This window comes from Saccharomyces mikatae (assembly GCF_947241705.1).
Source record: "Saccharomyces mikatae IFO 1815 strain IFO1815 genome assembly, chromosome: 4".
Taxonomy (NCBI): Eukaryota; Fungi; Ascomycota; class Saccharomycetes; order Saccharomycetales; family Saccharomycetaceae; genus Saccharomyces; species Saccharomyces mikatae.
In genome coordinates, this window is record NC_079259.1 from 642,170 (window position 1) to 668,694 (window position 26,525).

Genomic DNA, 26,525 nt, shown 5'->3' on the forward strand with positions numbered 1-26,525 from the left:
TTGGACCGTACAGAAGAGCAGTCACGATGAGTTATCTGAGCAGGCAGTAGAGCACCGTCCCTCAATTTATCTTGCTGTTGTTAACTGGTGTCTGCGAATACATTGTTCAATCATTTGACATAAATGAGATCTAGTGACATCAGATATACTTTGGAGAAGATAATAAGAGATTCCAAGACAGGTGATCCAAGTGAATACCAGACACAAATATTGAACATTATGTTTGTTTAACTTTTCCTTTTTGATACAGTGTTTGGGTTAGTGAAATCAATTTAGGAAAGCGCGTTAGCTATAGATTGGACGTATACACATCGATTAGTCAAAATAAACATGACAAAAATCAGCGCCGTATTTTTATGTGTGCTTATCATTTTGAGCCTTTTATTTTCTTTTTTCTAGTACAGCGATATATATCTTGTTAACAAATACATCATGTACTCTTCTGCATCAAAATGCGAAAGGCGTTCATATCCAGAGAAAATACCGAGAATTTCTTTAAAAAAGTTCTAGATAAAAGAGATACAAGAAAAAAAGAAGTTTAAAATATTCTTAAATCGCAACATCATTCCCGGCACTCTTACAAAAACAACGAGGGCATCAGAAACAAACATAAAGATGATCCAAACTCCTACAAACAATATAATTTCCCCGTTTCACAATTTTGGTGATTCTACCCAGTATAATACATCTTCGAAAACTCCTAGACAGAATATTGAACTAGAAAAGCCAAACACTCTATCCCCTTTGTCTAGGGGAAAGAAATGGACAGAAAAATTGGCCAGGTTCCAACGAAGTAGTGGTAAAAAGAAAAAACTCACGCCTTCTTCTGCTTCCTCATCCACATTTTCTTTTTCACCTGGGTCTAAGGTATCTTCTTCAAATTTTTCTGGCGATGAAGAGAGTAATATGCTAAGTACACCGTCGTCTGCTTCTACAGAATATTTAACGCCACATCCACATAGAACATCTTCTTTACCAAGACCAAATTCCAATCTTTTTTACGCGATTAATAATGATGCACCTCGATCTGATGTGCCTTCAGAGAAGGAAAATTATAATTCTCGAACATCATATAATATTCCCCCTAAAGTCGCTCCATTTGGCTATCCGTTACCAAGAGCATCGATCAAAAAATCCTTTTTAAATGCTGCTTGTACATTATGTGATGAACCTATTTCCAGCAGAAGAAAAGGAGAGAAGATTATAGAGCTTACCTGTGGTCATCTAAGTCACCAAGAATGTCTCATAATCTCTTTTGGTACAACTGCAAAGGAAGATGTAGGTGCGCTCTTTCCTTTTTGTGTGAAATGTAAGAAGGATGCTAACAAGGCCATTCAATGCATACCAGAAAATGATGAATTAAAAGATCTACTAATTTCAGATTTTTTGATTCATAAAATTCCAGATTCTGAGGTATCGAAAATACCCCAGTCACGGTTTCCTCTTTCTTCTCCGCTATTGCCTCCTTTTGGCTTATCGTATACACCAGTCGAAAGACAAACGATATATTCACAAACTCCAAACCTTGGTTCAAATCTCATATTAGCGGCACCTCCCAAGGATAGAAACCAAATTCCACAACAATACTCAAAAAGTTCATTCCTAAATTCACCCTTAAGACATAGAAGAACATCGAAAGCTGCCTCTATTTTTACATCCACCTCGACGATGTCACCGGCTAACGATTCTATATCCGCTATTTCTGATTCTATGAAACAGAAGGTTAGAGAAACCAAAATACCACTACCGTTGTTAAGATCATATTTTATTCAAGTTCTTTTGAACAATTTCCAGAACGAATTGCAAGATTGGAGGATAGACGGGGATTATGGATTATTACGACTGGTAGACAAATTAATGGTCTCCAAAGATGGACAAAATTACCTACAGTGTTGGTGTTTCCTATTTGAAAATGCGCTAATAATAACAGAAATGAATAGTGATGTTGATGTTATGGAGATTAGCCTTAAGAATTTAGAAGTATTTGCCCCAATAACCAACTTGAAAATGACCACACTTAAAGCTTCTGTTCTCAAGTGCACTTTAAATAAACAGGATTGCATCGTTTCATCAGAGCTTTACATCGTTCAAAATATAAACTCAGATGCAAGCACAACTGTACAGAAATGGATATCAGGTTTATTAAACCATGATTTTGTATTTGATGAAGCCAATATTACCTCCACATTGCCTATTCTTCCGATTTTAAAGAACTTTTCAAATAATGCAAACGACAGTGGATATGAGACAAGTACCTTTCTAGGTTTAATTAATCCTAACAAAGTTGTTGAGGTTGGAAATATGAATCAAAGTAATGATACTGTAGTTATAAGGAGGGGATTCACTCTAGATTCAACTGAATCATCTAGGCACAGTACTGTCGATAGTATACGATCTGTTTTGACTACGATAAGCTCAGTTCTTTCACTAAAACGAGAAAAACCTGACAATTTGGTAATAATTATACAAGTCGATTTTACAAAACTGAAGGAGCAAGAAAGTTTAATCGTTATATATAACAGCTTAAAAGCTTTAACGATCAAGTTTTCACGTCTGCAGTTTTGTTTTGTAGATCGAAATAATAATGTTTTGGATTATGGGTCAGTATTACACAAGATAGATTCACCGGATTTCATTTCAAAGCTCAAATCAAAGTGTTCTTTGTCACAATTTTCTTCCATCTGGTTGAAAGATGCTTTATACCCAGGGAAGATTCATGAGAATTTGGGTATTGTAGTTGTTTCAAATAATAATATGGAAGCAAGTAAATCTGTATTATTTCAAGATTACAAATGCTTTAGAAGCCTTGGAAGAAGAAGGCCAAATGAATTGAAGGTTAAAGTAGGCTACTTGAACGTGGACTATAGTGATAACATAAGTGAACTAGTCGAAGTGAGCTCCTGGACTTTTGTTTTAGAAACTCTTTGTTGTAGTTTTAGCTTAAGCTTTGATGATGATGACGACGATGACGAAGAGTATTATGATGACTCAACTGAAAATGAGCTTGATAATACTTCAAGATCACTATCTGATGTTGAATCCACAACTACCATTCATATTGGTTCTCCATTTGATGTTGAAGCCGTTGCTGTAGGTATAGCGAATGATATAAGTTCTCATACTCAAAATGAATACGGTAATATAACAAATCTAGAAACTGTTACTTCTGCAGTGGAGTCAGCACCAATCCCAAATATTAAGTTTTCGATTTGTTCTGATGGAGAAAGTGCTAATGAAGGTGACTTTGATTAAAGAATCGATGAAATAGCACGACGTAGTTCAATTTCGAGTTTGTGGAGAATGGTAAGCAAACTTATCCATTGCACTGCACATAGATCATATTTAGAGTACATATTTAATTCTATGCAAATAATATGACGAGGAAACATCCTCTGAATGTACCATAACTATATTAGATCATTTAGCCTGATTTTGTCCATTTGAAGAGGATGCTGCTCTTCTCAGTCTTTCAAGCTCATAGTAAATAGACATTACCCAAAGATCTCTTTCCTGTCTTGACCTTGCCATAAAGACCATCGACTTACCGCTTACACCCAACTTTTTAGTGAAATGTATTTTATCCGTGTTATTTGGAACATCAGGGTTATCTATGTCAACTTCTAAAGCAGAAAGTTGATCAACAAAGTTACATTGCCCGTCATAAGTTTTTGTATAGGAGTTCTCACTCTCTTTCTTTCGCGATCGATTGCTAGAAAGAGCACGTCTTGTTCCAAACCAAAGGGTAAAGCACCGTGAACTTTCATCTTCTACAGATCGCCATCCATCCCCATAAACTCGAGGAAGAGCATGAGATCCATAATTTATTTCATCAAAAGTACGATCTCTCTGCAAAAGATCCAACTCAGTTGTAGTTCCCGAGTATAAATAGCAATCATCAATCGGAATAGTCATATAATGCGCATACTCCAAAACTTCATTAGCAAAGCCTGTAGTTGATCTATGAAAGCAGTGGAACAAAACAATAAAGCCAGATATCAAAACAACGTAGTACTTCGAGAAAACAGAGTGTTTGTGAGGTTTTTGATATAAAGGGCCCTTTTGAATTATCGGTCTACTTAGTGATATTCCGTTTGCGTTAAATGTCTGTTCATCTGCGCGTCCATGTTCTATGATCCAGCGCAATGTATTCTCACCAATCTTTGTTTCCTCTTCTCCATTCAGCATCAAAAGACCTGCGTTGGAACGTCTTATTTTTAGTAGCCTTTCTGTATCTTCCCTTTGTTTACTTTTCCAATAGGATGACATCTGTTTCAGTTTAATGACCCATTGTTCTGCAACTGTTACTGATGAAGCAAGAAGCTTCAATAGAAGACCATTTGATGTTTCTATATTTATGATAGACTGCGAAACATCATCAACTTCGTAACTCTTGTGCCAAAACATTTCACTAGCCTCTTTGTATACCCCATACTTTATTTTATCAGACTCGCAATCAGTCCTTGCTCCTTGGTATATATCTTTCACCTCAGTTAGGTCAATCAAGGTGTCTGATTTCAGTATTTGGTCGATCCTTCGATGAAAACAATGGAAAGCATAAAAATCTCTGGAATCATACTCATGTTGATTTGTTTCACAGTTCATCCATTCGATATGATCTTCTGCATCTAAGGGATAGGGTTGTTGCTCGTAAATTTCTGGAATTTTTTTCCACTGTTTCCAAATCTCTTCTTTTTCTGTTTCAGTGCTAGTCTCATCAATCATAGAATCTATAGGTAATGGAGGATTTGCTCTATATGATTTCATAGAAAAAAATAAGTTATCACATGTGAAAAAGTAAGCTGTTGCAATACTATATTTACCAAAATGTGTCCTCGCAGACCCATATTTGTCAGTCAATCTTATCAAAAACCCTTCAACAGGTGGCATTTCTTTCCAACATTCTCCTTTTATGGATTTTGTTTCCCTTGAACAGCTTGCAATTGGTCTATACTGAATGAGGTGAGATTGACAAAATGCGAAAATTCCGGTAGTTAAAGAATCCTCGTCGCATGGAATCCATTCGAGTCTATCATATCTCTTCAAAGCACATCCTAGCACAGAATTCTCTGCATCCCATTTTTTTATTAGATAATCATAGTTTGCAGATTTTAATTTTTCTAAGATGGCAATTGTGAAATATCGCAAAAGAGGATGCTGAAAAATTTTATAGCCTTTTTGAAGAAAACATATCTTCAAACTGTTCTTTTCCTGATTACCTAAATCTCTTAATTTTTGGAATGTTATTTCATTCAAGTTGATTTTTATCGATATTTCTGTTTGTGGAATCTTTAAGTTGATAGTAGGTGTAAATAACTGTCGACCCAAAGATTCAAGGAGGAACTTGTACCATCTGCCAGAGGAGTGAATGCTACTACACCTTAAAATGAATATTTTAACAGGAGAATAGCGTTTCAACTCGTCCTTGTTTTCTATGGTCTCATCTATATATCCATCTAATCTCTTATCAGGTTTCTGTATGGATATAGTTTTGTCCAGGGAGCTATAAAACTTTACAATACAGTTTCTTGAAAGAAAAAAATCCAACGGATTACGATGATACTTTGTGGCTATGGTACTAATATCCTCAATTTCTGGGATGTGGCGGTGACGGTAAAATTGTAAAAGAATGGGAGGATCAAACTTTCCTGTAGATCTTGCTATCACGATATATTCTTTCCATCTTTCACTGACCCTTGTATCAAAACACTCGTTTTCAGAGAAGGTTGGAAGCGGTACCTTATTTTGTATAGCCTCTTTTACCATCACTAACATTTTTTCTTTTTTTAGGATTTGGCCAGTACGTTTCCTGGTTGTCGCTTTACTTGTTAGTGTACTCGTCATGCCCAAAAAAGTTCCAACACTATTTTTGAGTTTGCAGCTAGTTCTGCTTCTAGCATTATGAACATGCTTTCTTATATGATGGGAATTCTTAGAGACTAACTTGTCGTGTACAGCTTTCTCATCCATTGTCAATTCCGTCGGCCATGGTGGTAAGACACTAAAAAAAGGAAATTGGCTCGAATTTAACTTGTCAATTTCTTCATATAAAATCTTCTTTCTTTTCTGAAAAGCATCAGAAATCTTCTGTCTTGCATCAGGGTGAACTTTTTCATCCTGAGAGGTTCTCCACACCATAAAGTTTTCTTTTTCCATACTTTGTAGTGCTTCATAAATGATTTTCTCATTCACATTTAACGGCAAATTATCGATAGTATTAGATGTAGAAAATCCATCACTCAGATCATTGGAATGTCTATATTGTTGTGATCCATTTGGGAAACTACGTGTTGTTCCGAGATTTGCCAGGTTCATATCTCCAACTATACTACCGGGGGAATGTCTTAAAGTGTCCTCTGAAGGCCTCCTAATAAAATTGAAGTCTGTTCCTTTAACCTTCCTGATTGAAGAGCCACTTGGTATTCGATCGAAGCGAGGATGATCTTCTCTAGAAAGGCTTTCTATTTGCTGTTCATTCTTTCGATTCGGATTTAAAGAAGCCTGCCCAATTCTTTCGTTTATCTTGTCGTACAATTCTTTATGCGAAGTTGATTTGATCACCGTAGACTTTACCGCATCGTCCAGAGGTGGATTATATTTATTAGAAGGCCCTGCATTCCTTTCTTCCGAAGCATTTCTTTGCACAAAGCTTTGAATAGAAGAGCTTCTACATCTTTTTGGTAGATTTATTTTACGTTTGCTGCTCTGCACAGGGCTTGATTTAGTTCTTTCTATCTGCGCCTCTGAATCCTTTAGATAACGACTGTTGTAGATTGATGTCTTGTCTTCATATTGCCATGTAAAGTGCTTTCTCAAGTACGATGCACTTGGGGTTTTTCCCACACGCTTTTTGTAAATTGTTCCATAGCCGTATCTTTTTAACATATCCGATTGCTTTCTAACCTTTCGAAGTGAAATTTTAGTTATAAGCTTCCAAACCTGACTATTTTGATCAGCGTACCATTGTTTTGGAATACCGCCCAATAAAGTAACCTGCGAGCATTTTGAAAGTTCTGTAGGTGGAACATACGACAACCTAAATGCTGTGAAGGAATGTCGAGGAATAGTGAACACCTTAACGTTTACATTTTGTGGTGAGCTGAAGTTAATCACTCGCTGCGCATAACTAATATCATCTTCCACAATGGCGACAATAGAATCCATGTTTTCAGACAATTCAAACTGTATGTGCTTTTTCTTTAAAGTCGCTGCAGTTATTTTTTATTCTTTTCTTGATGTTTAAACCACACATAACTTTTTAACCACAATGATTCTGTTATAAGAATTCTTTTGAAGTACGGCGCAAACTCCGAATTTTGCATAAAAAGTTGAAAAAAGGCCACTTGCCCTTAAAAAAAAATAACAAATCTTTTGAAAGAGAGATCTGCCAATGAGGAAAATAACATGAATGAAGAATACAGAGTAAATCAAGTGGATTTCTTAAAACTGTTTCACCCAGGATACTAGGATCTATCTTTCGTGAAACAGATGTGGTATTTTTCCTGAAACTAATAAATGAATATGAAACAATTAGTACCTCTATTGAGATTTATTACATGTTACATACATAGGAACAAATGTTTTCGCGTTATAGTCTATTTAGTAGTAATTTTCGTAATCGAATCTGTCGGGCATGATGGCTGGCGCTACTACTGTCCAGCCGTAAAGTGCGTAACATATCCATGCGCTGACAATCTTAACCCAAGAATAGAAATATGTTCTTCCCACCGGTATAAAATCCCCTACATCATCCTGAGTAACGTTGATTGTTAGTAAAATAGCAATCCACTGGGTTGCCAAAAAAAATATGATGTGAAATAAAGTGTAATTGTACTTAGTACCAGTTCTTTCATCATCATTTTGGCTACCTATAGCGCCTGAAGCAGAGGTAGGTGTTCCTAACCAGGCCGTATCATATAAAGCACTTTCTGGTAAAGATCCTTCTTCCACAGCTTGCTTAATGGCCTCATACCTTAACTGATTTCTTGTCTGACCACCCAATCCCTCATACTCGATATCGTTTCCGAGATATATAGCACCATTCGTATTAGTGCCTTGAAATGCACTATTAGCAGCCGCTCTTGTTGTTGTATAAGCAATAGCAATAAAAGTAAATAATGAGCCCAATATAATGCTAAACTTACGGGTACCACTAGATCTAACTAATGGGTTACACATTTTGTCATCCGGTTCAGAAGACATGGCACTCATCGTTAAATAAGTACAGTAAACAGAAACCATACTACTTTGTGCCAACCCACTTTTAGGGTTGGCCTCCTGGATCTTAGGATTCACCGATAAAACAAGCGTTATAACAGTTAATACCAAATTAACTGTCACGGCTGTTTGATTCATGTTACACTGCTGGTGACAAAACATAATATACATAACGACAGTCATGATGATCGATGCAGTGTACATGGAAGTTGTTCCTAAAACCAAAAACCGTTGCCAAAATGAGGAGTCTTCATCTTCAGACTCAACGTGACTAATACATGTTTCTGCCCATTCATGAGCAAAGTCCACTAACAATATAAGCCCAACCAGGATGAAAATTGCTCCACTAGGAACTGATACCCATTTGGAAAAGAAGATATAAAAGTCGTTTGGGATAACAAATGAAAGAACGATGAGACATAAATACAATATAAACTTCAAACTCCACCATGAATTTTGGAATGCAGCTCTCATATCATTAGTTGACTTCACTCCCGTTAGTACAGACGCTAATATCAAATGCAAGCATCCTAATGCAAAATTTAATCTATGAACTGTGAAGAACCCACATTCTCCGGTCCCAGTGCATGTCTTCCCCGGCCAGAGAATAGATTTGTTCGCCGAATATGATATCCATGATATCAATGAATTAATTAAAAGCCAAACGGCGTAGAGAAGTCTTGTCCCCAGGGAGGAAGACCCTAATGAAGATGCTGCCTTGGACATTAAGTTTGAGCAGCAGCCTCCAAAGCAGGACGCCACGAAGGAGCCGGCCATACTAACCGGCAAAGAAATTACGGCACCCATGATATATTGCAGTACTTTATGGAAGGTGTTTAGATAGGAAAATCTTCTTTGTGTATTATTATGAATTTCGTAGAGGGATGTGAAATTATCAAAAACGGTTCTTTTTTCGTTAGAGTATAATAATCCGGCTATTGCCGAAATTTTACAACAGAGATTGCAAACCAATGGCAGCTGTAAAGAATTAAATAGGCCTACTCCAAATGGTTCAAGAAAAGATGCCAAATAGTACAGTGATAATTTATTTAGGAGCTAACAGAATCGAAATTGGGAGAAGTACTGGATCATGCCCGCAAGAGATTATTAATTGGGAAAAAGATTATATTAATGGAGAATATAGGATAGGGTTAAAGAAAATATTGGAACGTTACTTTCAGTCGTTCAACACCTTGAGAAATCACGAAATACAAGTTTTAATATTGGAAGATATATTTATTTCTGTAGCTGAAAAGAAAATTATTTGTAGCATCTTGTTTGATGAATTGTACTGTGCTTATGTTGCATTTATTCCCAGAGTTATCGTACATTGTCTATCCTGCAATACAAGGAATGCGATTGTTGTGGACGTAGTTGCCAGTCATACCACATGTGTACCCATCTTTGATCTTAGGCCTTTGCAACAGTACATAAAGTATACAAAGCGAGATCAAGAGGACGTACATTTAAATAAGTCTCCCACGAGCTGTCCCTATACGTCGATATTCTTTGACAAAGAGTACAACTTTGAAGTTTATGAAGACGATGAGATTCCAGTAATAAATCTTGTCAAAGGTATTATAGATTCACTTCCCATTGACTTGAGGAAACCTCTTAGGGAAAATATCATCATAGTGAATATCGAAGAGAAATTCGAAACAACAATAAAAGAATTATTCAGGGAAAACATGAGTTCATCTATAATCCAGTTCTCTAAAGACTACTGGCAGGCTGGCTCTGCATGCGCAAAGACATTTATGCATTCTAGAGGGGGGAGTGTTGCAGGATTGAAAAGAGATGAGTTTTGTAATAATCCCAACATTGTTCCTGATTGGTTTGACTTTTACTTCAAAAGTGGAGTGAAGCCCATAAAACAGCCTTCACCTTAAATAAATTGTATATACTCAAATGTTAAAAACAACGCTGCTTGCTTTTCTTCTACATAAAAAGAGAGTGTTGAGAACTGATTTTGGAGACATATAGGTAGTTCAGTTCCAAAAGCAACCAAAAAAGTGGTCTCTAGCGGGATCGAACCGCTGATCCCCGCGTTATTAGCACGGTGCCTTAACCAACTGGGCCAAGAGACCATTTCTTGTTGTCGTTGTTAATGTTGAAATGGTATAGGACGCATTAGCAGTGACGACTATGATGTGGATGACACATTAGAAATTACTTAAAAAGGTACTTGCTAATGACATTTGAAACGAACTTAGACACTCTACTCTAAACAGTAATGATAACTAACATATATAAATAGTAGTATTCTAGGAAACTACAATCCAGAAGAAATACATAGAGATAGAGAAAAATAAATAAGTTTTAGATCAGAAGTTCCCCTAATACTTGGATAGGAAGTTCACTACGTGACAGTTATTGACAACTAGCAAAAATTATTATACATTTATTAAGGAAATATATGTTCTAAACTAAAAATGTTTCTCTATCTCTCCATGTGTTGGAATAAGTGATTAAAAATATACATTCATTCGTATGAATTGGAATAAGCGATTACAACTATACTTTCTTCGTATAAATTGGATTAAACAAATTCTAATAATAGAATTTACTGCAGTAATGAGATGAAGATCTATTAATTGTCCAGAAATTAGTATATAAGAAGATAGAATCCATAACTAAGATCTTATCATCAATGTACTGAATTATGTCTGAACCGTTGGATTTAACACAACCAATCAGCGTGTGTTTTATATACCTCTCTTATATAATTTAAGAAAGAACGACTTATTCTTAATTATTACAGCTTACTTAACAACTAATTATCAACAAAATACTACTTTTGTTGGAATGAAATCAACTACCGTCTATCAACTAGTAGTCATACTACTAGTACATTATCATATACGGTGTTAGATGATGACATAAGTTATGAGACGTTGTCATCGATGTTAGGGGAGGCTGAAACGCAAGGATTGGTAATGTAATAGGATAATGAGTGACAACGCATAAAGCAAGAGAACAAATATATACATTGTTGTGTAGAACTATCGATTCCCCCGTGGTTGCTATATCTCGAGAACTTCTAGTACATTCTGTATGTATAGTAGCGTTACTCTGATCAAAGGATGGGACCCCAAACATTCTTTCAAAATTTACCAATCTCTCATGAATAATCTTGGTTGTATTTTTATCGTAACTTTGCGTTTGGAAAGGTATATAAACATATATTGCTGTTATTTTCAACAGTCTGTGTTTGAGAAAATATCAATAAAACCATCATCTACCCAATTGCATAGGAAATTTATTCTTTCTTGGCCGTATATTCGTGATCAAAAATCTTGATATCTGCACACTTTTCCCACAAGATAAGGAGATTAATTTTGTATCCTATTTTATCAAAATGTCTCTCACGCTATATAAGTTACTGACATGTGTAACTTGACACAATTTCTCAAGTTACAGAAAAACCTGCATGTTACTTTCTTTATTCTATAAGAGAGTAAAACCAAATTACTCAATTTTAACCGCAGAGTAAATCTTTCTAATAAAAAGCATGCAACTAAAAAAACCAATTGCTCCAGTGACTACACAACATAATGCAGATATAATAAATGAATATCCAAAATACAACACGATAGTAATGAATCCACCAAGTTTAAATTTGGTAAATAGTATGGAGTGGATAAACATATACACCGAACATCCTAAACCACCGATAATAAAACTTCTCCATTGCCATTGCCAGTTTTCGAGACACAATGAGTGATATGTGATTAAAACTGTCACTAGTGAGGTTGTTAAAGTCAACAACAAGAATGAAAATAGTAAGAATCCAAACATGTAAAAAATCTTGTTGAACCATAAACTGGAGTAAATGAAGTATAATTCTACTGCTATCGAGCCAAAACAGAAGATCCCAGCGATTAGGGTCGCTTGAATCGTTCTCAAATACCAAGGCTGATATGGAACCTGTCTAGCGATCTGATTTGTTTTAGTTGGATGCTCATCCCAATTGCACCACTTATGGGCAATCATTGAACCCGCAAAAGACAACGGAATAGAAACTGCAAACCATAGAAAAATGATGAAGAACAAAGTACTTGCTGGAATTACTCCTGAAGAATGCGCAAATAACAAAAAAAAATTCATTGCAACTATTAGTACAAAAATTCCACCAGGAAGCAATATTGGCGTTAATATTAGATTTGCCTTCCAATAGGGTCCATGAAAAAACTTGTATACACCCATTGAGGTGTAGGATCCTACAAATCCAAATAATGCATAAAAAACAAACATTACAGTTGGCAAGGATCCTCTCGAAACGGGAGATACCAGACCCAATGCGGCCAAAAAAATGCTACATATGATCATCAAAAACAATTGAACACCTGAACCCACAAGTACAGAAAGCAGCATTGATTTTGTTGGGGTTCTAAATACATCACCATGTCCCAATTTCCAACCGGAATCTTCATGAAATTCGTTATCCAAGTTAAGTTCGTTATAACGAGAAAGATCGCTGTTTAGAGCCCGCAAAAGAGAATGCATGACGACAGAAGACAATAATACAATGATAACAGAAAAATTAATGAGTGAAAACCATTGAATTTGTGGGTCATAGATATGTAGATACTTATCCCATCTCGTAGCCCAAACTGTATCAGAAGCAACAAATTTAACAGAATACGTAAAGTAAATCTCATTATCCCCTTCCTCGTCCAGTATGAGAGGCTTCGTCGCTTTAGAACACGAGTCAGGTGATGATCTTTCGATGGACATAGGATTCACGGTGACACCAACAACACGGTAATTATCGTCACCACGATCATGGAATTCCACTTCAATGTCAAAATGATTGACGAAGTAAGGTAATTCTACTGTTTTAACCAAATTAGGCTTTATATTTTTAGGTTCTCGGGCATCTAATGCAGCACCTGTATTTGAGGTCTCCGAATCAAGTTCTTCCATTGTACTAGGAATCACCTTACCATCAATGGTATTCTTAACAGCTGTAATACCTAATTCAAACCCTGTACCGTAGTAGTTTGTTTTGGTTCTGCTATCCCAAACTTTTCTTGCTGCCGGTAATCCATCAACAAGCCAATTTTGGAAAAATCCACTTTTAATTAGTTTATTAATAAATTTGGCATCTTTTCCGGGAATTGTATTCTCACAAAGAGCAACACATTCCTTTGTCTCTAGCATCCTCAACTGGAACGGGGAATTGTAAATTCTGTCACCAAATATTATTGAACCCAACGACTCCGGCTGTCTCTCGACATGTTCTGGCCTGCAAAAATGAAACCTTTCATTATAGTAATCATAAGAGTAAAGATAATGTTCTTTATCACTTGAAATATCTTTACCATTTTCATCTTGATGCTGAAAGTAAATCGATGGAGTCAAGCGGTTCACCAAAAGTGGAATTTCATCGTTTTTGTGATAAGTTGTAGGAGATAAACCAGGCAAAGAAAATGCCTTAGTTAGACCAATATAAAAAAAAAGTAACAACCAAATACTTTGTTTCATCACCCTATATTGGTTGTCTACATGTGTATTAATACAACCGCTACTAAATTTCATATCTTGTAATTTTCATATCTTGTAAATTTAGGGTTCTCAAAATACCTTTCTAACTCAACTATAAACAAAAGCTATAATTTCTTCGGACAAATTCCAGTGAAAATATCAGAAAAACTAATGGATTGGCAGGCAAATGATTTGAGTAGATCAAAGGAACAATAGGTTGTCATTCATTCGACCATTACAGGTACTAAAGTAACTAATAATGGTTTTTTCTTACGAGCATTATATGAATCTCCTTTTCCATTTGGATAATAGTAAAGAAACAGTGCCTCCAGAGATTGCGAAAAGGATAGTTTCTAATGCTATAGCTCCCGTGATAACAGTAACTTCAACTCCACTATTCGACAAACACATTCAAGAAGCGTACAAAGTTGATTCTCTCTATATGCTGCTACGATTTTTTGGTGGTTGTGTTTCCGATAGAGATCAAGCAAACGAAGTAAAAGTTGGACAAGATGAACATCAGGTAGGTGATACAAACGCCTCAATGGAATCGTTTTCCAAAAGTAAGAATTTAGAAGTTCCTAATTTACCAAAGAAAGGGAGCCGCAGCAGGTCGAATAGTCTTTTTCAAAGGGATTCGACCCAGTCCCAGTATATCAGATTTACAAGACCGTTAGACGATCTGATTGAAACCAGAGACACGAACGATATGCTGTTTAATTACCATTCCTTGGAGGTGTTCTTGGATAATTACTTGAAGTTGGTTGCGGATAATACTGATGAAATGGTACCCCATGACCTCCTTAAGAAGTCGATTTACCATAGTTTTTTTTCGCTAGCAATTTCTTCCACTAATAACTTATCACCATATGAAACGTTTAACCATCCTATTCTTTCCTTAATTGCTTTAGATATATCAAATGGGGAAGTGTATGAGGATGCAAGAGATCTGTTAGTCAACTTCAAGAATCTAAATCATAATACCGAAAACTTTCCTCTTTTCATGAATACAAACGAAATGCTTCCAGTTTTCTTACTCTGCTATAACGATGAATCCCAAGAAGAATTCGAAAAATGCCAAGCTTTGGCAAAGAAGCTAAAAAAACAGTTGTTTGTCGAGAGTGTTTTATTATCCCTTTGGAAAGATTCTTTCATTGAAGCCAATAACTCTGCCATACAGTTACATCAACCAGTCATGTCATCACTTGAAGAAATTCTTTTTTTTCTTCAAGCTCCAACTCAAACATCTCTTTCTTTACCTTTGATAAATTCCATCTATGATATGCTTGATTATCTCGTTTATGATTTGATGATACCATTCATGAAGAGAAAAGTTTCGTTCTGGGAAGAGACGATCTTACAACCAAGAAAGTCGCTATTTAACGGTGCAAAATTTTTCAAAAAGTTCATGAATAAAAATCCTAGCAATGGCAATCATCATCACAATTCTCTAACGAGTGATAACCAAGGTAATGAATATTTTGCATCTTCATCTTCTGAATTCTTGATGAGGAAATTAGCAGATTGGTCTATGATGCTATCCGACTTTAAAACTGCTTATTCTACTTATGAGTCACTTATGGATGATCTAGATGCTTTCCCCAAATATCTGGCTTCTTGCATCGAATGGTGTGCAGTATCATTACTGATGGGTGCACAGAGGATAGTCACAGTGAAGATGATCAAAAATGATATAAATCCACTCATCGAAAAAGCTCTAGCCACATACGAAAACTGCTCCAAAATACAGCGCAGTAAAAGCGAAAAATCATCGTCTTCAAATACTGTAGAACCAGTGCGTTCATATGAGACACGTTGTATGATTTTGGCATCCGAATTATTTTTATCCTTAAGCGATAAATGGACATCTACACCCTACGCTATTCAATATTTGGAAACAATTCTCGATGAATGCAAATTGGGGCCCTGCTGCCAAATTATGATTTGGGAGAGACTTAGTGACTGCTATAGTTTGAGAGTTGACCCTAGAATCAAACATAGAGTTGGTGCGATGAAAAAGGGCATTAGGGACACTGAAGACCTCCGAGGTGGCGACGGAAACTCCACAGATCATTTCACAGACGATGACATATTATCGGAGGGATTAACAAGGAAACGCAAAGCGGCTTTTTTTAGGTTAATAGCGGCTAGGAAATGGGCAGAACAAAAACAATGGAGACAGGTTTCCTGGTGCTTAAAAGATATCGAAAGCATCTATTCGGATATCAAATTTCTAAATGGTGACGGTTTGATTTTAAGTAAGTTGCATAATCAACTCAATTTAAAGGATTTAAATTCTGCACCGAGTCCCACCGAAAAGAATCCTACAATGACAAGCGTTAGTTTTATTGGATGATTTTTTATAGAAAGTCATATTCTAAGTATAAAATATATGTACGAATCTTATAGAGTTTTTTTTTTCAGAAATTTTCTTTCAAATTTTCCGCAGATACAACTACCATAGATCGTTAGTTTCTTTCAAGGACTTCTTATTTTTTGCATGTTTACTTTTTTTCACCTACTAAAGGTCTCTTCTACTTTATCTACCATACGTCTATAGTTTCTTTGAGTTTCAACCATGTCAAGAAAAATTTGATACTTCGTATCTAAAAGAATTCTATCCGGATGAGTTTTTGTATTGGGACAGATTACTTTTGCATTACCTGTTAGCTCTTGCATAACTTTCCATAGAATATTTTTATCTATGTCTCTTTCCTCCTCCAGATTCTCTCGTCCTTTGTCCAATGAAATGCCCTTGCTACTTTTGTCAGAGATCATGTCAGCTGGTTGTTCCTTAGAGATCGGGAAGAGATCACTACTTGTTCTGGCAGGAGCATTTAAATTTGAACATGCTAACTTATAGGACGCAACAACATTTGTTGAGTGATTTTCCAATGGCAAGTTTTGTATCGATGGATATAAACCTTCGAGAAATTCTGTTTGTACTAAAGAAGATTTTTTACTTTTGATAACCCTTCTTCTTTTGTTAAGATCAAATACCTTACTTGCTGCAGCTCCGAGTAAGGCAGAACCAAATACAACTGCTCCGTCAATGTATCGCGGAATCACTATTGGCAGACCAGTGCAATCAGCCAACAATCTCATTAGTAAACCATTTCGACACTGCCCACCCGACATGAAAACTGCATTGATTGCATGCCCACTTTTCAACATTACCTCAATGATTTGCCTGGTCTGCTGTGATATGAACTCGCAGGCTCCCAAATAAATAACAGCTAAATCATCAATCGAGTTATCCATAGATTGTCCTATGATGCAAGCACGCATATTTGGATCTGCTATAGGTGAGCGATTACCGCGATAATCACCATAAAAAAAAAGATGCTTGGCTAAGAAAATAACAGACCTCTCTTTACGTTTTTCAACTAGGTTTTCAAGCACTGAGTTCAAGTATTCAAATTTTGACACATTGGCTGCGTCCGCCAGTTGAGATAACTTAGAAAATGCTGGATGTGTAGTTATCACATGATCCAAAAGAACCCCTGTGCAGCTTTGGCCACCTTCTGCTGCCCAAAAACCTCTTGCAAGAACATCTCTATAGGGGCCCCAAATGCCATGAACAAAAATAGAACTTTTTGATAACAAAATATGGCATGTAGATGTACCGGCAACAGCTGCCAGTCTGCCAATTGCGCCGTTAAAATCATGTTTATAATCTTCGTTTTCAGTGAGACCTTTTATTTCTGATTCTGGCTTAGCGGCTACTGTTCCAACCCATCCTGCATATGCATCAATAATTCCCGAACTAACTACGCAGTACTCTGTCAGGCCCAATTGACGAGCAGCTTTTCCGTCCAACGGACCAATACATTCACCTGCACTCAAGAAGTTTTTCTGATTCCTTAAAGATCCACCCAGTTTTTCAAAATCATTATCAGTTAGCTCTGAGAGACCAATCGAATCTAAAAATTGCTTAGACCACCCCAAATTAGAACCTTCGACACCCTCTGGTAGAAATCCTTGCTTACAAACGACAGAAGAAAACGATCTGTTCTCTTTACCTGTGGCTCTGAAGGTTAGGTAATCTGGAAGATCAAAAAATTTACAATCCTGAAAAATTCCAGATTCTAAGTTGTTTTTTAACCATTTGATTTTGGGAATTTCCATTTCGACAGACATTTGACCTCCCACATATTTCAAACATGTATTTCCAGAAAAGTTAATTTCTTCAGTCTCTTTCATTGCTCTATGATCCATCCACAGTATAATATTCTGGTCATTGTTGGTGAAATCTGGACCAACTGCAATCTCTTTGAAATCAGTAGCTGATACGACCACTAAGGAACAAGTCGCATCAAACCCTATTCCATGAATTCTTGCAGGATCAACACCTGCTTCTTGAATAACCTTCCTAACACAATAACAAACAGCGTTCCAGATTTCTCTAGAAGATTGTGTGATAAAATTAGATAATAATTCCTCTCTCTTTATGGGCTTTTCTGCCAGAGATAAAATATTACCGGATTTGTCTATAATGCATGCCCTTGTAGAGCCTGTTCCGACATCCACACCAACATAGAATTTCGTTTCAGATTCATGCTGAGATATGCGAGAATCAGATGTTCTTTGTGACGGAAATGTTGTTGACTGCCATATTTTATCTTGCATACTGTTTCGGTTTCCTTACCTTCACGTACACTTAGTAATATACTATAGGAATATATTTATTGTCTCGTTTACACCTTTTCATTGTGCTCAGCTGTCTGGGTGTGCAATTTTTCTGATTGATTAATACTAGTCACTAGCTTTCACTAAAACAGGTACTGGTTTCTTCATGTCCCTTACTATTTCTTTGCCATGCCAAAAAATTGTCACTGATCTTCTGTGAAAGACTTTATATACACACTAGGGCAACAAGACGAGGTTTTTTACCACTGTTTTCAATACAAAACCGTCAGACAGAATTATTTACACGAAAGCACTAATCTTTTTCACTTTTTCGCGATATACTGAAAAAAAATTACAAAATGATTCCTCATCGCATGAATATAGTTTAACTACGATAAATAAAGTCTTCTGGAAGAGCTATTTCCACGAGTGCGTTTTGAGGACAGAAAAATGACGAAACCGCGTTATAATGGCGTGTTGTTTGATGATGATGATTCGTTACCATCGGAATCTGCTACGAGGAAAGCACCTTCGCAAGGGAGAAAAGCAACATCATCTAGAGAATCAAGAGATTCTTCGAAGGATCGTCTACTGATACTTCCCTCTATGGGGGAATCGTATACTGAATACGTTGACTCTTATTTAAACTTAGAATTATTGGAAAGGGGTGAAAGAGAAACACCGATTTTCCTTGAATCTTTGACAAGACAACTCACCCAAAAAATATACGAACTAATAAAAACAAAATCTCTAACTGCAGATACTCTTCAACAAATCAGCGATAAATACGATGGTGTAGTGGCAGAAAATAAGTTGCTGTTCCTACAGAGACAATATTATGTTGATGATGAGGGAAACGTCAGAGATGGACGAAATAACGATAAAATATACTGTGAACCGAACCATATTTACGACATGGTAATGGCAACGCACTTAATAAATAAGCACCTTAGAGGTAAAACACTACACTCTTTTTTATTTTCTTATTTTGCCAATATTAGCCATGCTATCATCGATTGGGTCCAGCAATTTTGTTCAAAATGCAATAAAAAAGGGAAGATTAAGCCATTGAAAGAATATAAACGTCCTGACATGTATGACAAATTACTACCAATGGAAAGGATTCATATTGAGGTATTTGAACCTTTTAGTGGAGAAACCATTGAAGGGAAATACTCATATGTATTATTGTGCAGAGACTATCGTTCAAGTTTTATGTGGTTATTACCACTAAAGAGTACAAAATTTAAACATCTAATCCCTGTCATTTCTTCGCTTTTCCTATCTTTCGCTAGAGTTCCAATTTTTGTCACATCAAGCACCCTAGATAAAGATGATCTTTATGATATTTGTGAAGAAATAGCATCGAAATACGGTCTTCGTATTGGCTTAGGCTTAAAAAGTTCGGCAAGATTCCATACAGGTGGTATACTGTGTATTCACTATGCTTTAAATAGCTATAAAGAAGAATGTTTAGCCGATTGGGGTAAATGCTTAAGATATGGCCCTTACAGGTTTAATCGAAGAAGAAACAAGAGAACAAAGCGTAAACCTGCGCAGGTATTACTTAGTGAAATTCCGGGACACAATGCCAAATTTGAGACTAAGAGAGAAAGGGTTATAGAAAACACATATTCCCGTAACATGTTCAAGACGGCAGGCGGGAAAGGTCTTATATATCTGGAAGATGTGAATACCTTTGCGCTAGCAAATAAAGCAGACAACAGTTATAATAATGGAAGCTCTCATAATAATGATGTAGACAATGATAACTTTGAAGAAGAGGTACAAAAACAATTCGATTTAACTGAACAAAATTACATAGACGAATACGATGATTTGGCTCATGAATCATCAGAGGGCGAATTTGGACCTAGCACTCTAACCCCCGAAGAAAAGAATACTCGTATTGATGAGGAGGAACGAATAGGTTCAGCCAGTGGGGTTGCACAACTCAATGAAAACACGAGGCAAGAAATAGGAGAGCTTGAAAAAAAGCATCAAAAAGATGCAGATGCTACGCCGCAAACAGAGCCAGAAGTAGATCAAAGTTTAGAAATAGCAAAACCAGAGACGTCTTATTTTCAAACTATGGAATCACCGTCGACCAAAAGGCAAAAGTTAGATCAGCAGAATCATGGGGATGTAACAAGAGACTTTGGTATGTCAATGGAATTGTAACACTATCTAAAATGTAATTAAAGGAAGATTAACCATTGCTAAAAAAAAAGAAAGAAGAAGCACTTATTATATAAATATCATCAAACAAAAAGAGGTCGGATGCTTTTTTTGTATACTATTAGGTATCTGATGTACATGGTTGAAAATCACTTATATGTATACGTATCAATTTAAATAAGAACGAACCTTCCCTGTAGAATGGTCTTTTGGACTATCAGCAGCATTTATAAAAAAAAATGCAAAAAAAATGCTATGAGGGATTGCTATCATAACAATAATATATTAATGACAATATATACTTACTTCTCTTTTTTTCACAAAAGAATGATGCATATATATAATTACAATTTTAGGCTTTGCCCCCATTCACATATGCAACACAGATAGAGCCATTTTAATTAATTTTTTACTCTCAATCACGGTACTTGTTGAAGAAATCCTGATGAAAATGTTTCCAGTCTTGAATCCATTGAGTTCCTGGGGCCAAAAATGTTGTTCGTACATGATACGTACCAGGCTGCTGTCCAAACCCAGACCCTGGTACAGTACAAATACCTGTAGATTCTAGTAAAGATGTGCAATAAAACTCATCAGGTTCAATGCCTAGACGTTCGCTTTCACGGAGAGCTTTTTCAGGTAAAACAAGTCTTGGAAAAAGATACATCGCCCCTTGAGGTTTTTGACACTCAATACCTTCAAGTTCATTAAAGGTTTCGTGCAACAAGGTGGCTCTTGTGTACATTTCATGAAAAATCTTCATCCTTTCGCTATGATCCTGGTCATATGATTCGTCTCCAGGTTGAGGAGGTTTGACCATTAGATCAACTACAGCTTGTCCTGTGACAACGGAACAAATAGATATAGACATGAGTTTAAAAAGAGCATCTCTTATATCTTTAGAGAATCCTACAACTTCCATGTAGCCACCTCTTTGGCCACACTCACCCATGAACCCTTTAGAAATGGAATGCAAGGAGGCCAACTGAACGTTATCAAATTTTCCTGGATAAAGACGTTGCAATTTTCTTAGCACTTTTTTCATCGAATGGAACTTTACACCGTTAAAAACGTTTTCCTGATATACCTCATCTGAAATGATCGCAATGCCATACTTTGCAGCAATCAGGCAGATCTTTGCAATAGTGTCTTCTGAAAGAACAGCACCAGTAGGATTACCTGGGTTAATAACAATCAACACAGATGGCTTGATCCCCTTTTCTAAAGCATCCTTAACGACTTTTTCAATTTCGTCACTTTTTGTAGACCAGTTCGACCCTTCATCTAAGTAGTATGGAAGTACTTGTGCATTAAAGAGTGATGCGGAAGCTGTGTAAAGGGGATATTGGGGAATCGGGATTAGTAGACCCGTTTGAACGTCTTTGCACAATAAAGATAACAGAGAAGTGGCCGCAGAAGAGGCACCAGTGGTTAAATAAATATTCTCTGGGGCGGCAGGTTCACCATCATCTCTTTTCGTAATAAACTCCGCCACTGATTGCCTTATTCCTGGTACACCTTGTGAATGTGAATAGGCTCCTATAGAACCTCCAATATCTTCCAATAGGTGCTCAGCTCTTCCTAAGGCATCTTTGCGGAACAAGTTCAAAGACGCTAATTTATCAGGTCCTACTCGTAAAATTTCCGGGTACTCCAATATGGACAAAACTTGTCTGGTAAAAGTCAAAGGTTTCTGGTCCAGTTGTTGCGGATTACCAATGTTTGCATTGATAATATCATCGAAGGGCAAAACTCCTGGTTTTCTTTTAAGTTCTTCTTTCAGCTCATCCGCTCTAGTCGGAATGGCACCCCTTACAGCATATTCTGCCTTAGTGACACCTGCATTCAGATCCTTTTTCGTAATCTTTGCAGCAGGTTTAAAATTTAAGTCTTTAGTAGTGAACACACTCTTCAAATCCTGCTGGTGTGTCATCGCCATGTGCTCTTGCTATTGCGTGCTTACGAACTCACAAATTCAAAAATACTGTGGCGTCTTTTCCCTTTATTCTTATCTATTACTTCTCTGTAGTTATCTCGGGAAGAGGTGAGAGGAAATATTGGGGTATTAACTAAATGAGCAGAAATATTCACTCAAGAAAAGGACAGAAAATATGGTAGTTAACAGCAAGTAATAACGGTTACCGCAAACTTTCTTGGTAGCTTAGAAATTATACAGATTTCTATAAGTGATTAATAAAACCGGAGGGATGCAATGATTTGTTTAAAAACCATGAGCCAGTTCAATATGCGAGTCGCTCTATAAAAAATGGTACCAAGACTCCAAATTTTCCAGATTTTTTTCTGTCAAAGAAATAGAAGAAAAAATATGGCAAAATTTTCTCTTAGGTTTAGTGAAGTAATTATGACAAGGAAGTTCCACAACCCAAAGAGAAGCAACTGAAGTTATTGAGAGAGTGATAGTCCTCAGGACAATTTTAAACACAATAAAGTTGAGTATGATCCCTATTTGGACCCTTTACAACCTCAGAGTAAGGCTATTTAAAGTGTATTAAACAATAGCAGCAGTAGAGGTATGGGTGAGGCCGCGGTTTAAATCCCGGCGGCGAGAACAAGATATAGCCAGAAACTGTATATTGTATAGTATCTATATATACGTGTACATATGTTATGTATGTGTGAGTGAGCACTGGCTCTAAGTGATCAAGTCTTCTAATTCTTCAGGGTCGAGTCCCTCACCGTTACATAGTGATTCTATGGTTGGAATTGCGGTGATTTTCCTTAGGTTCTTAGATAATAACGGTAATGGTGTCCCTTCTTCTCGATCACCAGCTATATGCACAATCTCATCTTGCTCGCTTTCTTCGTTGATTGCCTCTAGTGGAAGCAAATCAACTTTATCGGTGCTACCACCATCGTCTTCCAAATCAAGTTCATATGGTGAGTTGAACGATTTCAGCTTTTGAATATCTTCTTGTCGAAAGGGTGAATAGCCATCTGGCACATATGGAAGTGGGTCCAGTCTCTGTGGTGCTATTTCAATTTCGTAACCATCAGCGTTATCACTTTTAGATTTCGATTCATTTTGCACGGAGTTCTTTATGAGTTGTTGCAGGCCGCCTTGATTATTGAATAACCCAATGTCACCACTAAATTCATGTTCATCGTCAGAGGAATGCTGTTGTAGAAGTGCATTTTGGAGTTTCTTACTGAGTTTATTCTCAGACCCCTCACTACCGTCATCATCATCCGAGCTCTCTTCATTTTTACCTGGATCCACCAAATCCTTTAGAACCAAACTTTTCATCTTCGGTAAAGCATTATAACCAAGAACAGAACCGTACTTCTGTAATTTTCTTGTGTTGTTCAACAAATCGCTATGATTTACCCTATTACGATTCCGAGAGATCTGCGAAAGCTTTCTGAGCTGGTCGTTCTTGCGTATAGATAACGTATTTTGTTGTTGCGGTATAATGTCCGCATCTTTACTCTGATTTGAATTTTCAGGAATGAAGATAAAACTTTTAGCCCTGTTGTTGTCCTTTGCTGCCAGAGGCAACCTCCCTTGTTGTTGCGCATGAGTATGTAACCTTTTTGTGGGTGATACCTCTTTTCCTCCCTGTATGTACTTTAAGGCGTTGCAATTGTTGCTGTTGACGTCTTTTTTAAGTTGGTCCAATCTCGTTGGCGGCTTTAACACATTAGAGTGTGATCTTTTCAGTAGATGAGCCGGTGTTTGTGGGAAATTGAGATTGGAACTTCCATTTCCTGAATATACGATATTGTTCTCCTTATCTTCGTTAGCCGGCATCCTTGAGCTTATTATCTAGCAGTTAATCTAAAACCAGACCGTGAAATAAAATAGTATGTTAATGAAAAAAAGCGCTAGCAACTGTTTCTTCCCCTTCGTTGGCAATAGACTTAAGCTTCATTGATTTCGTTTTGTTTGTTTTGTTTTGAATATTTTGTTTGTTTTTCTTCTCGATTTCGCATACAATTTTTGACGCGTTTTCGATCTTTGTGTGAGATATAAGAAGGAATGCTCATGTTAGGAAATAGATGTATCGCAAAAGAAAAGGTAGTAAGGCATGCACACCTTCAGTCCCATAGCACTATTCTATCCGTGAATCGAATTGAATGTACTCATAAGTAGCAAACTATAGGTTCTTAAAAGAATATATATATATATTCATGTATACAAGTACGGAATATCCGAGAAGTTATGCGAAGCCCTTGATCACGTGATTAAAAACCCTAAAGAAATAGAAAGACAATTTTTCAATTGAAGCTGAGAGGGATAGCATATGGGACAACTAAAAGGGCAACCTTTCGGGAGAGTCAATTCTAAACGGCAGTAATTTTGCAAGCAGGAATGACCCTATTTGCAAGGCTATACCAACTTCAGTCGAGAAGAATGATTTCTTCCATTTCTTCTTTCTCCGCCCTAACTGTGTTACGTCCGCAAACCAGCATGATTATGAATAGTTCACCATTGAAGACTATGTCATTAACTACATTTGGATTTGGCTTCATTGATCAAAGGAGATGGAAGTCTAGGGGTAACACCTATCAACCTAGTACGCTGAAACGGAAAAGAACATTTGGGTTCTTAGCGAGAGCAAAGAGCAAACAGGGTTCTAAGATATTGAAGAGGAGAAAGCTTAAAGGTAGGTGGTTTTTATCACATTAAATTCACACACGGTGAAAATTTTTGAAAATGTCTTGTACATAGATATCTAATGATTATGCAACATATGCCTTTACTATTGTTCGAAAATAAGAAGACACAGTTAATATAGTCTACTTTGAAAGACGGTTATTTCGTATGTACATGATTGTATATAAAAGGACAGAATATGCGCCATTATATACATATATATATATATATATAACTAAGAGTCCAAAAAACAAAGGAAAATTACCAACTAGGCGAAATCAATTACAATACCTGGACCGTGTGTACTTGATAATGTGGTTTTACTCAATAAATTAGGTTTCTTTGATTTTTGGTTATTAACAGCTGCTTTAAATGCTGACCTTGCGGATATAATATTTTGCAATATTTCTCGATCAGAGAAATAACATTTTCCAACCCCAAGACTGATGGAGTTCCCCCTTTGTCTAAAAGGCATAGAGCCTAAACTTTCCTCCAAGAGGGAGTTTATATCATCACTCACAGTACCTTTCTTTAGGGAAGGTAGAACCCCACGAGGACCAAGTATCCTGGCAACCTGTGATTGTAAAGTTGGAACAATATCTGGTGTAGCAAAAGCCTTGTCAAAATCAACAGGAATCTCACCACTTTTAATTCTGGCGACAAGATCTGCTCCACCAATCAAATGATTTGGGTACTTCTTGCGAAGCTCCTCCAACTTATTCTCATCGTTAGTGAAGGCAGCAACTTTAATATATCTTAAAGGTTTAGGAAACGTGACACTGCCAGACAAAGGTGCTGTACCCCTTTCGCCCACTACCAGTGTAGTCAAATTAATAGTTTGTTGAGATTGCGGTCTACCCACTTCTGCTGCACGCAGATATCTTAGTGCCATAGTAACGGGCATGTACAATGGGTTTGTCGCTGCAGGCCTCTTTGCTTCGGCCTTTCGTTGTGCTAATCTTTTCAACTCTCTCTTCTTGGCCTGGTCTTTTGTCAGTGAAGGTGCATTGGAGGACATAGCTGTCGGTTTATATTCTTCTGCATATAGTTTTTTCGCAGTGTGCGAGAGGCACCTTCTCGTAGAACTTGCAATACATATCTTTGGGATTGCTACTACAGATAGCATCTTGCTTGGTGACTAACTATTGTACCACTTTCTTCAGATTCCCTTTATTTCAAGTAACTTTTACAAGTACTCTGGTTTTTCGAACGTTTTCTTCTTTCGCTCAGAAAGGAAATTCGCCGCTACTTTTATTATAAAAGTAACTAAAAAATTATCCAAGTGAACTGATTTTGCAAGTATATTCTCCTCCCTTTTGGTAACATTTCTCTTTTTTCTATAACACGTCCACAAATTTAAGAACACTACACACAGCACCATGTAAAATTTTAGACCGAGTAG

General features: G+C 36.7%; 12 protein-coding genes and 1 non-coding gene across 13 annotated transcripts; 5 read left to right on the forward strand and 8 right to left on the reverse strand.

Moving 5' to 3' along the window:
* Positions 1-615: 615 nt before the first annotated feature.
* On the forward strand, positions 616-3,252 carry STE5 (Ste5p; the record flags this gene model as incomplete). Its single annotated transcript, XM_056226868.1, has 1 exon — positions 616-3,252. One exon carries the CDS (start codon positions 616-618, stop codon positions 3,250-3,252), a length of 2,637 nt encoding a protein of 878 aa, XP_056081101.1.
* A 165-nt stretch (positions 3,253-3,417) lies between these two features.
* SPO71 (Spo71p) lies at positions 3,418-7,161 on the reverse strand (the record flags this gene model as incomplete). Its single annotated transcript, XM_056226869.1, has 1 exon — positions 3,418-7,161. The coding sequence occupies one exon, from the start codon at positions 7,159-7,161 to the stop codon at positions 3,418-3,420; it is 3,744 nt and encodes a 1,247-aa protein (XP_056081102.1).
* A 435-nt stretch (positions 7,162-7,596) lies between these two features.
* Positions 7,597-9,021, reverse strand: TMS1 (Tms1p; the record flags this gene model as incomplete). Its single annotated transcript, XM_056226871.1, has 1 exon — positions 7,597-9,021. The coding sequence occupies one exon, from the start codon at positions 9,019-9,021 to the stop codon at positions 7,597-7,599; it is 1,425 nt and encodes a 474-aa protein (XP_056081103.1).
* Positions 9,022-9,236: 215 nt separating this feature from the next.
* ARP10 (Arp10p) lies at positions 9,237-10,103 on the forward strand (the record flags this gene model as incomplete). Its single annotated transcript, XM_056226872.1, has 1 exon — positions 9,237-10,103. The coding sequence occupies one exon, from the start codon at positions 9,237-9,239 to the stop codon at positions 10,101-10,103; it is 867 nt and encodes a 288-aa protein (XP_056081104.1).
* A 124-nt stretch (positions 10,104-10,227) lies between these two features.
* On the reverse strand, positions 10,228-10,301 carry Smki_4.trna13I. Its single transcript has one exon. It is a non-coding gene; the product is annotated as a tRNA-Ile (tRNA).
* Positions 10,302-11,682: 1,381 nt separating this feature from the next.
* On the reverse strand, positions 11,683-13,701 carry TMN2 (Tmn2p; the record flags this gene model as incomplete). Its single annotated transcript, XM_056226873.1, has 1 exon — positions 11,683-13,701. One exon carries the CDS (start codon positions 13,699-13,701, stop codon positions 11,683-11,685), a length of 2,019 nt encoding a protein of 672 aa, XP_056081105.1.
* Positions 13,702-13,960: 259 nt separating this feature from the next.
* Positions 13,961-16,057, forward strand: TRS85 (Trs85p; the record flags this gene model as incomplete). The annotated part of the gene is made up of 1 exon (XM_056226874.1): positions 13,961-16,057. One exon carries the CDS (start codon positions 13,961-13,963, stop codon positions 16,055-16,057), a length of 2,097 nt encoding a protein of 698 aa, XP_056081106.1.
* Positions 16,058-16,215: 158 nt separating this feature from the next.
* On the reverse strand, positions 16,216-18,330 carry SMKI04G3290 (putative phosphotransferase; the record flags this gene model as incomplete). Its single annotated transcript, XM_056226875.1, has 1 exon — positions 16,216-18,330. One exon carries the CDS (start codon positions 18,328-18,330, stop codon positions 16,216-16,218), a length of 2,115 nt encoding a protein of 704 aa, XP_056081107.1.
* A 450-nt stretch (positions 18,331-18,780) lies between these two features.
* On the forward strand, positions 18,781-20,511 carry FOB1 (replication fork barrier binding protein FOB1; the record flags this gene model as incomplete). Its single annotated transcript, XM_056226876.1, has 1 exon — positions 18,781-20,511. One exon carries the CDS (start codon positions 18,781-18,783, stop codon positions 20,509-20,511), a length of 1,731 nt encoding a protein of 576 aa, XP_056081108.1.
* Positions 20,512-20,923: 412 nt separating this feature from the next.
* Positions 20,924-22,447, reverse strand: ALT2 (alanine transaminase ALT2; the record flags this gene model as incomplete). The annotated part of the gene is made up of 1 exon (XM_056226877.1): positions 20,924-22,447. The coding sequence occupies one exon, from the start codon at positions 22,445-22,447 to the stop codon at positions 20,924-20,926; it is 1,524 nt and encodes a 507-aa protein (XP_056081109.1).
* A 714-nt stretch (positions 22,448-23,161) lies between these two features.
* Positions 23,162-24,277, reverse strand: PDS1 (securin; the record flags this gene model as incomplete). The annotated part of the gene is made up of 1 exon (XM_056226878.1): positions 23,162-24,277. The coding sequence occupies one exon, from the start codon at positions 24,275-24,277 to the stop codon at positions 23,162-23,164; it is 1,116 nt and encodes a 371-aa protein (XP_056081110.1).
* Positions 24,278-24,838: 561 nt separating this feature from the next.
* Positions 24,839-25,156, forward strand: MRX14 (mitochondrial 54S ribosomal protein bL34m; the record flags this gene model as incomplete). The annotated part of the gene is made up of 1 exon (XM_056226879.1): positions 24,839-25,156. The coding sequence occupies one exon, from the start codon at positions 24,839-24,841 to the stop codon at positions 25,154-25,156; it is 318 nt and encodes a 105-aa protein (XP_056081111.1).
* A 235-nt stretch (positions 25,157-25,391) lies between these two features.
* MRPL1 (mitochondrial 54S ribosomal protein uL1m) lies at positions 25,392-26,249 on the reverse strand (the record flags this gene model as incomplete). The annotated part of the gene is made up of 1 exon (XM_056226880.1): positions 25,392-26,249. One exon carries the CDS (start codon positions 26,247-26,249, stop codon positions 25,392-25,394), a length of 858 nt encoding a protein of 285 aa, XP_056081112.1.
* Positions 26,250-26,525: the final 276 nt, after the last annotated feature.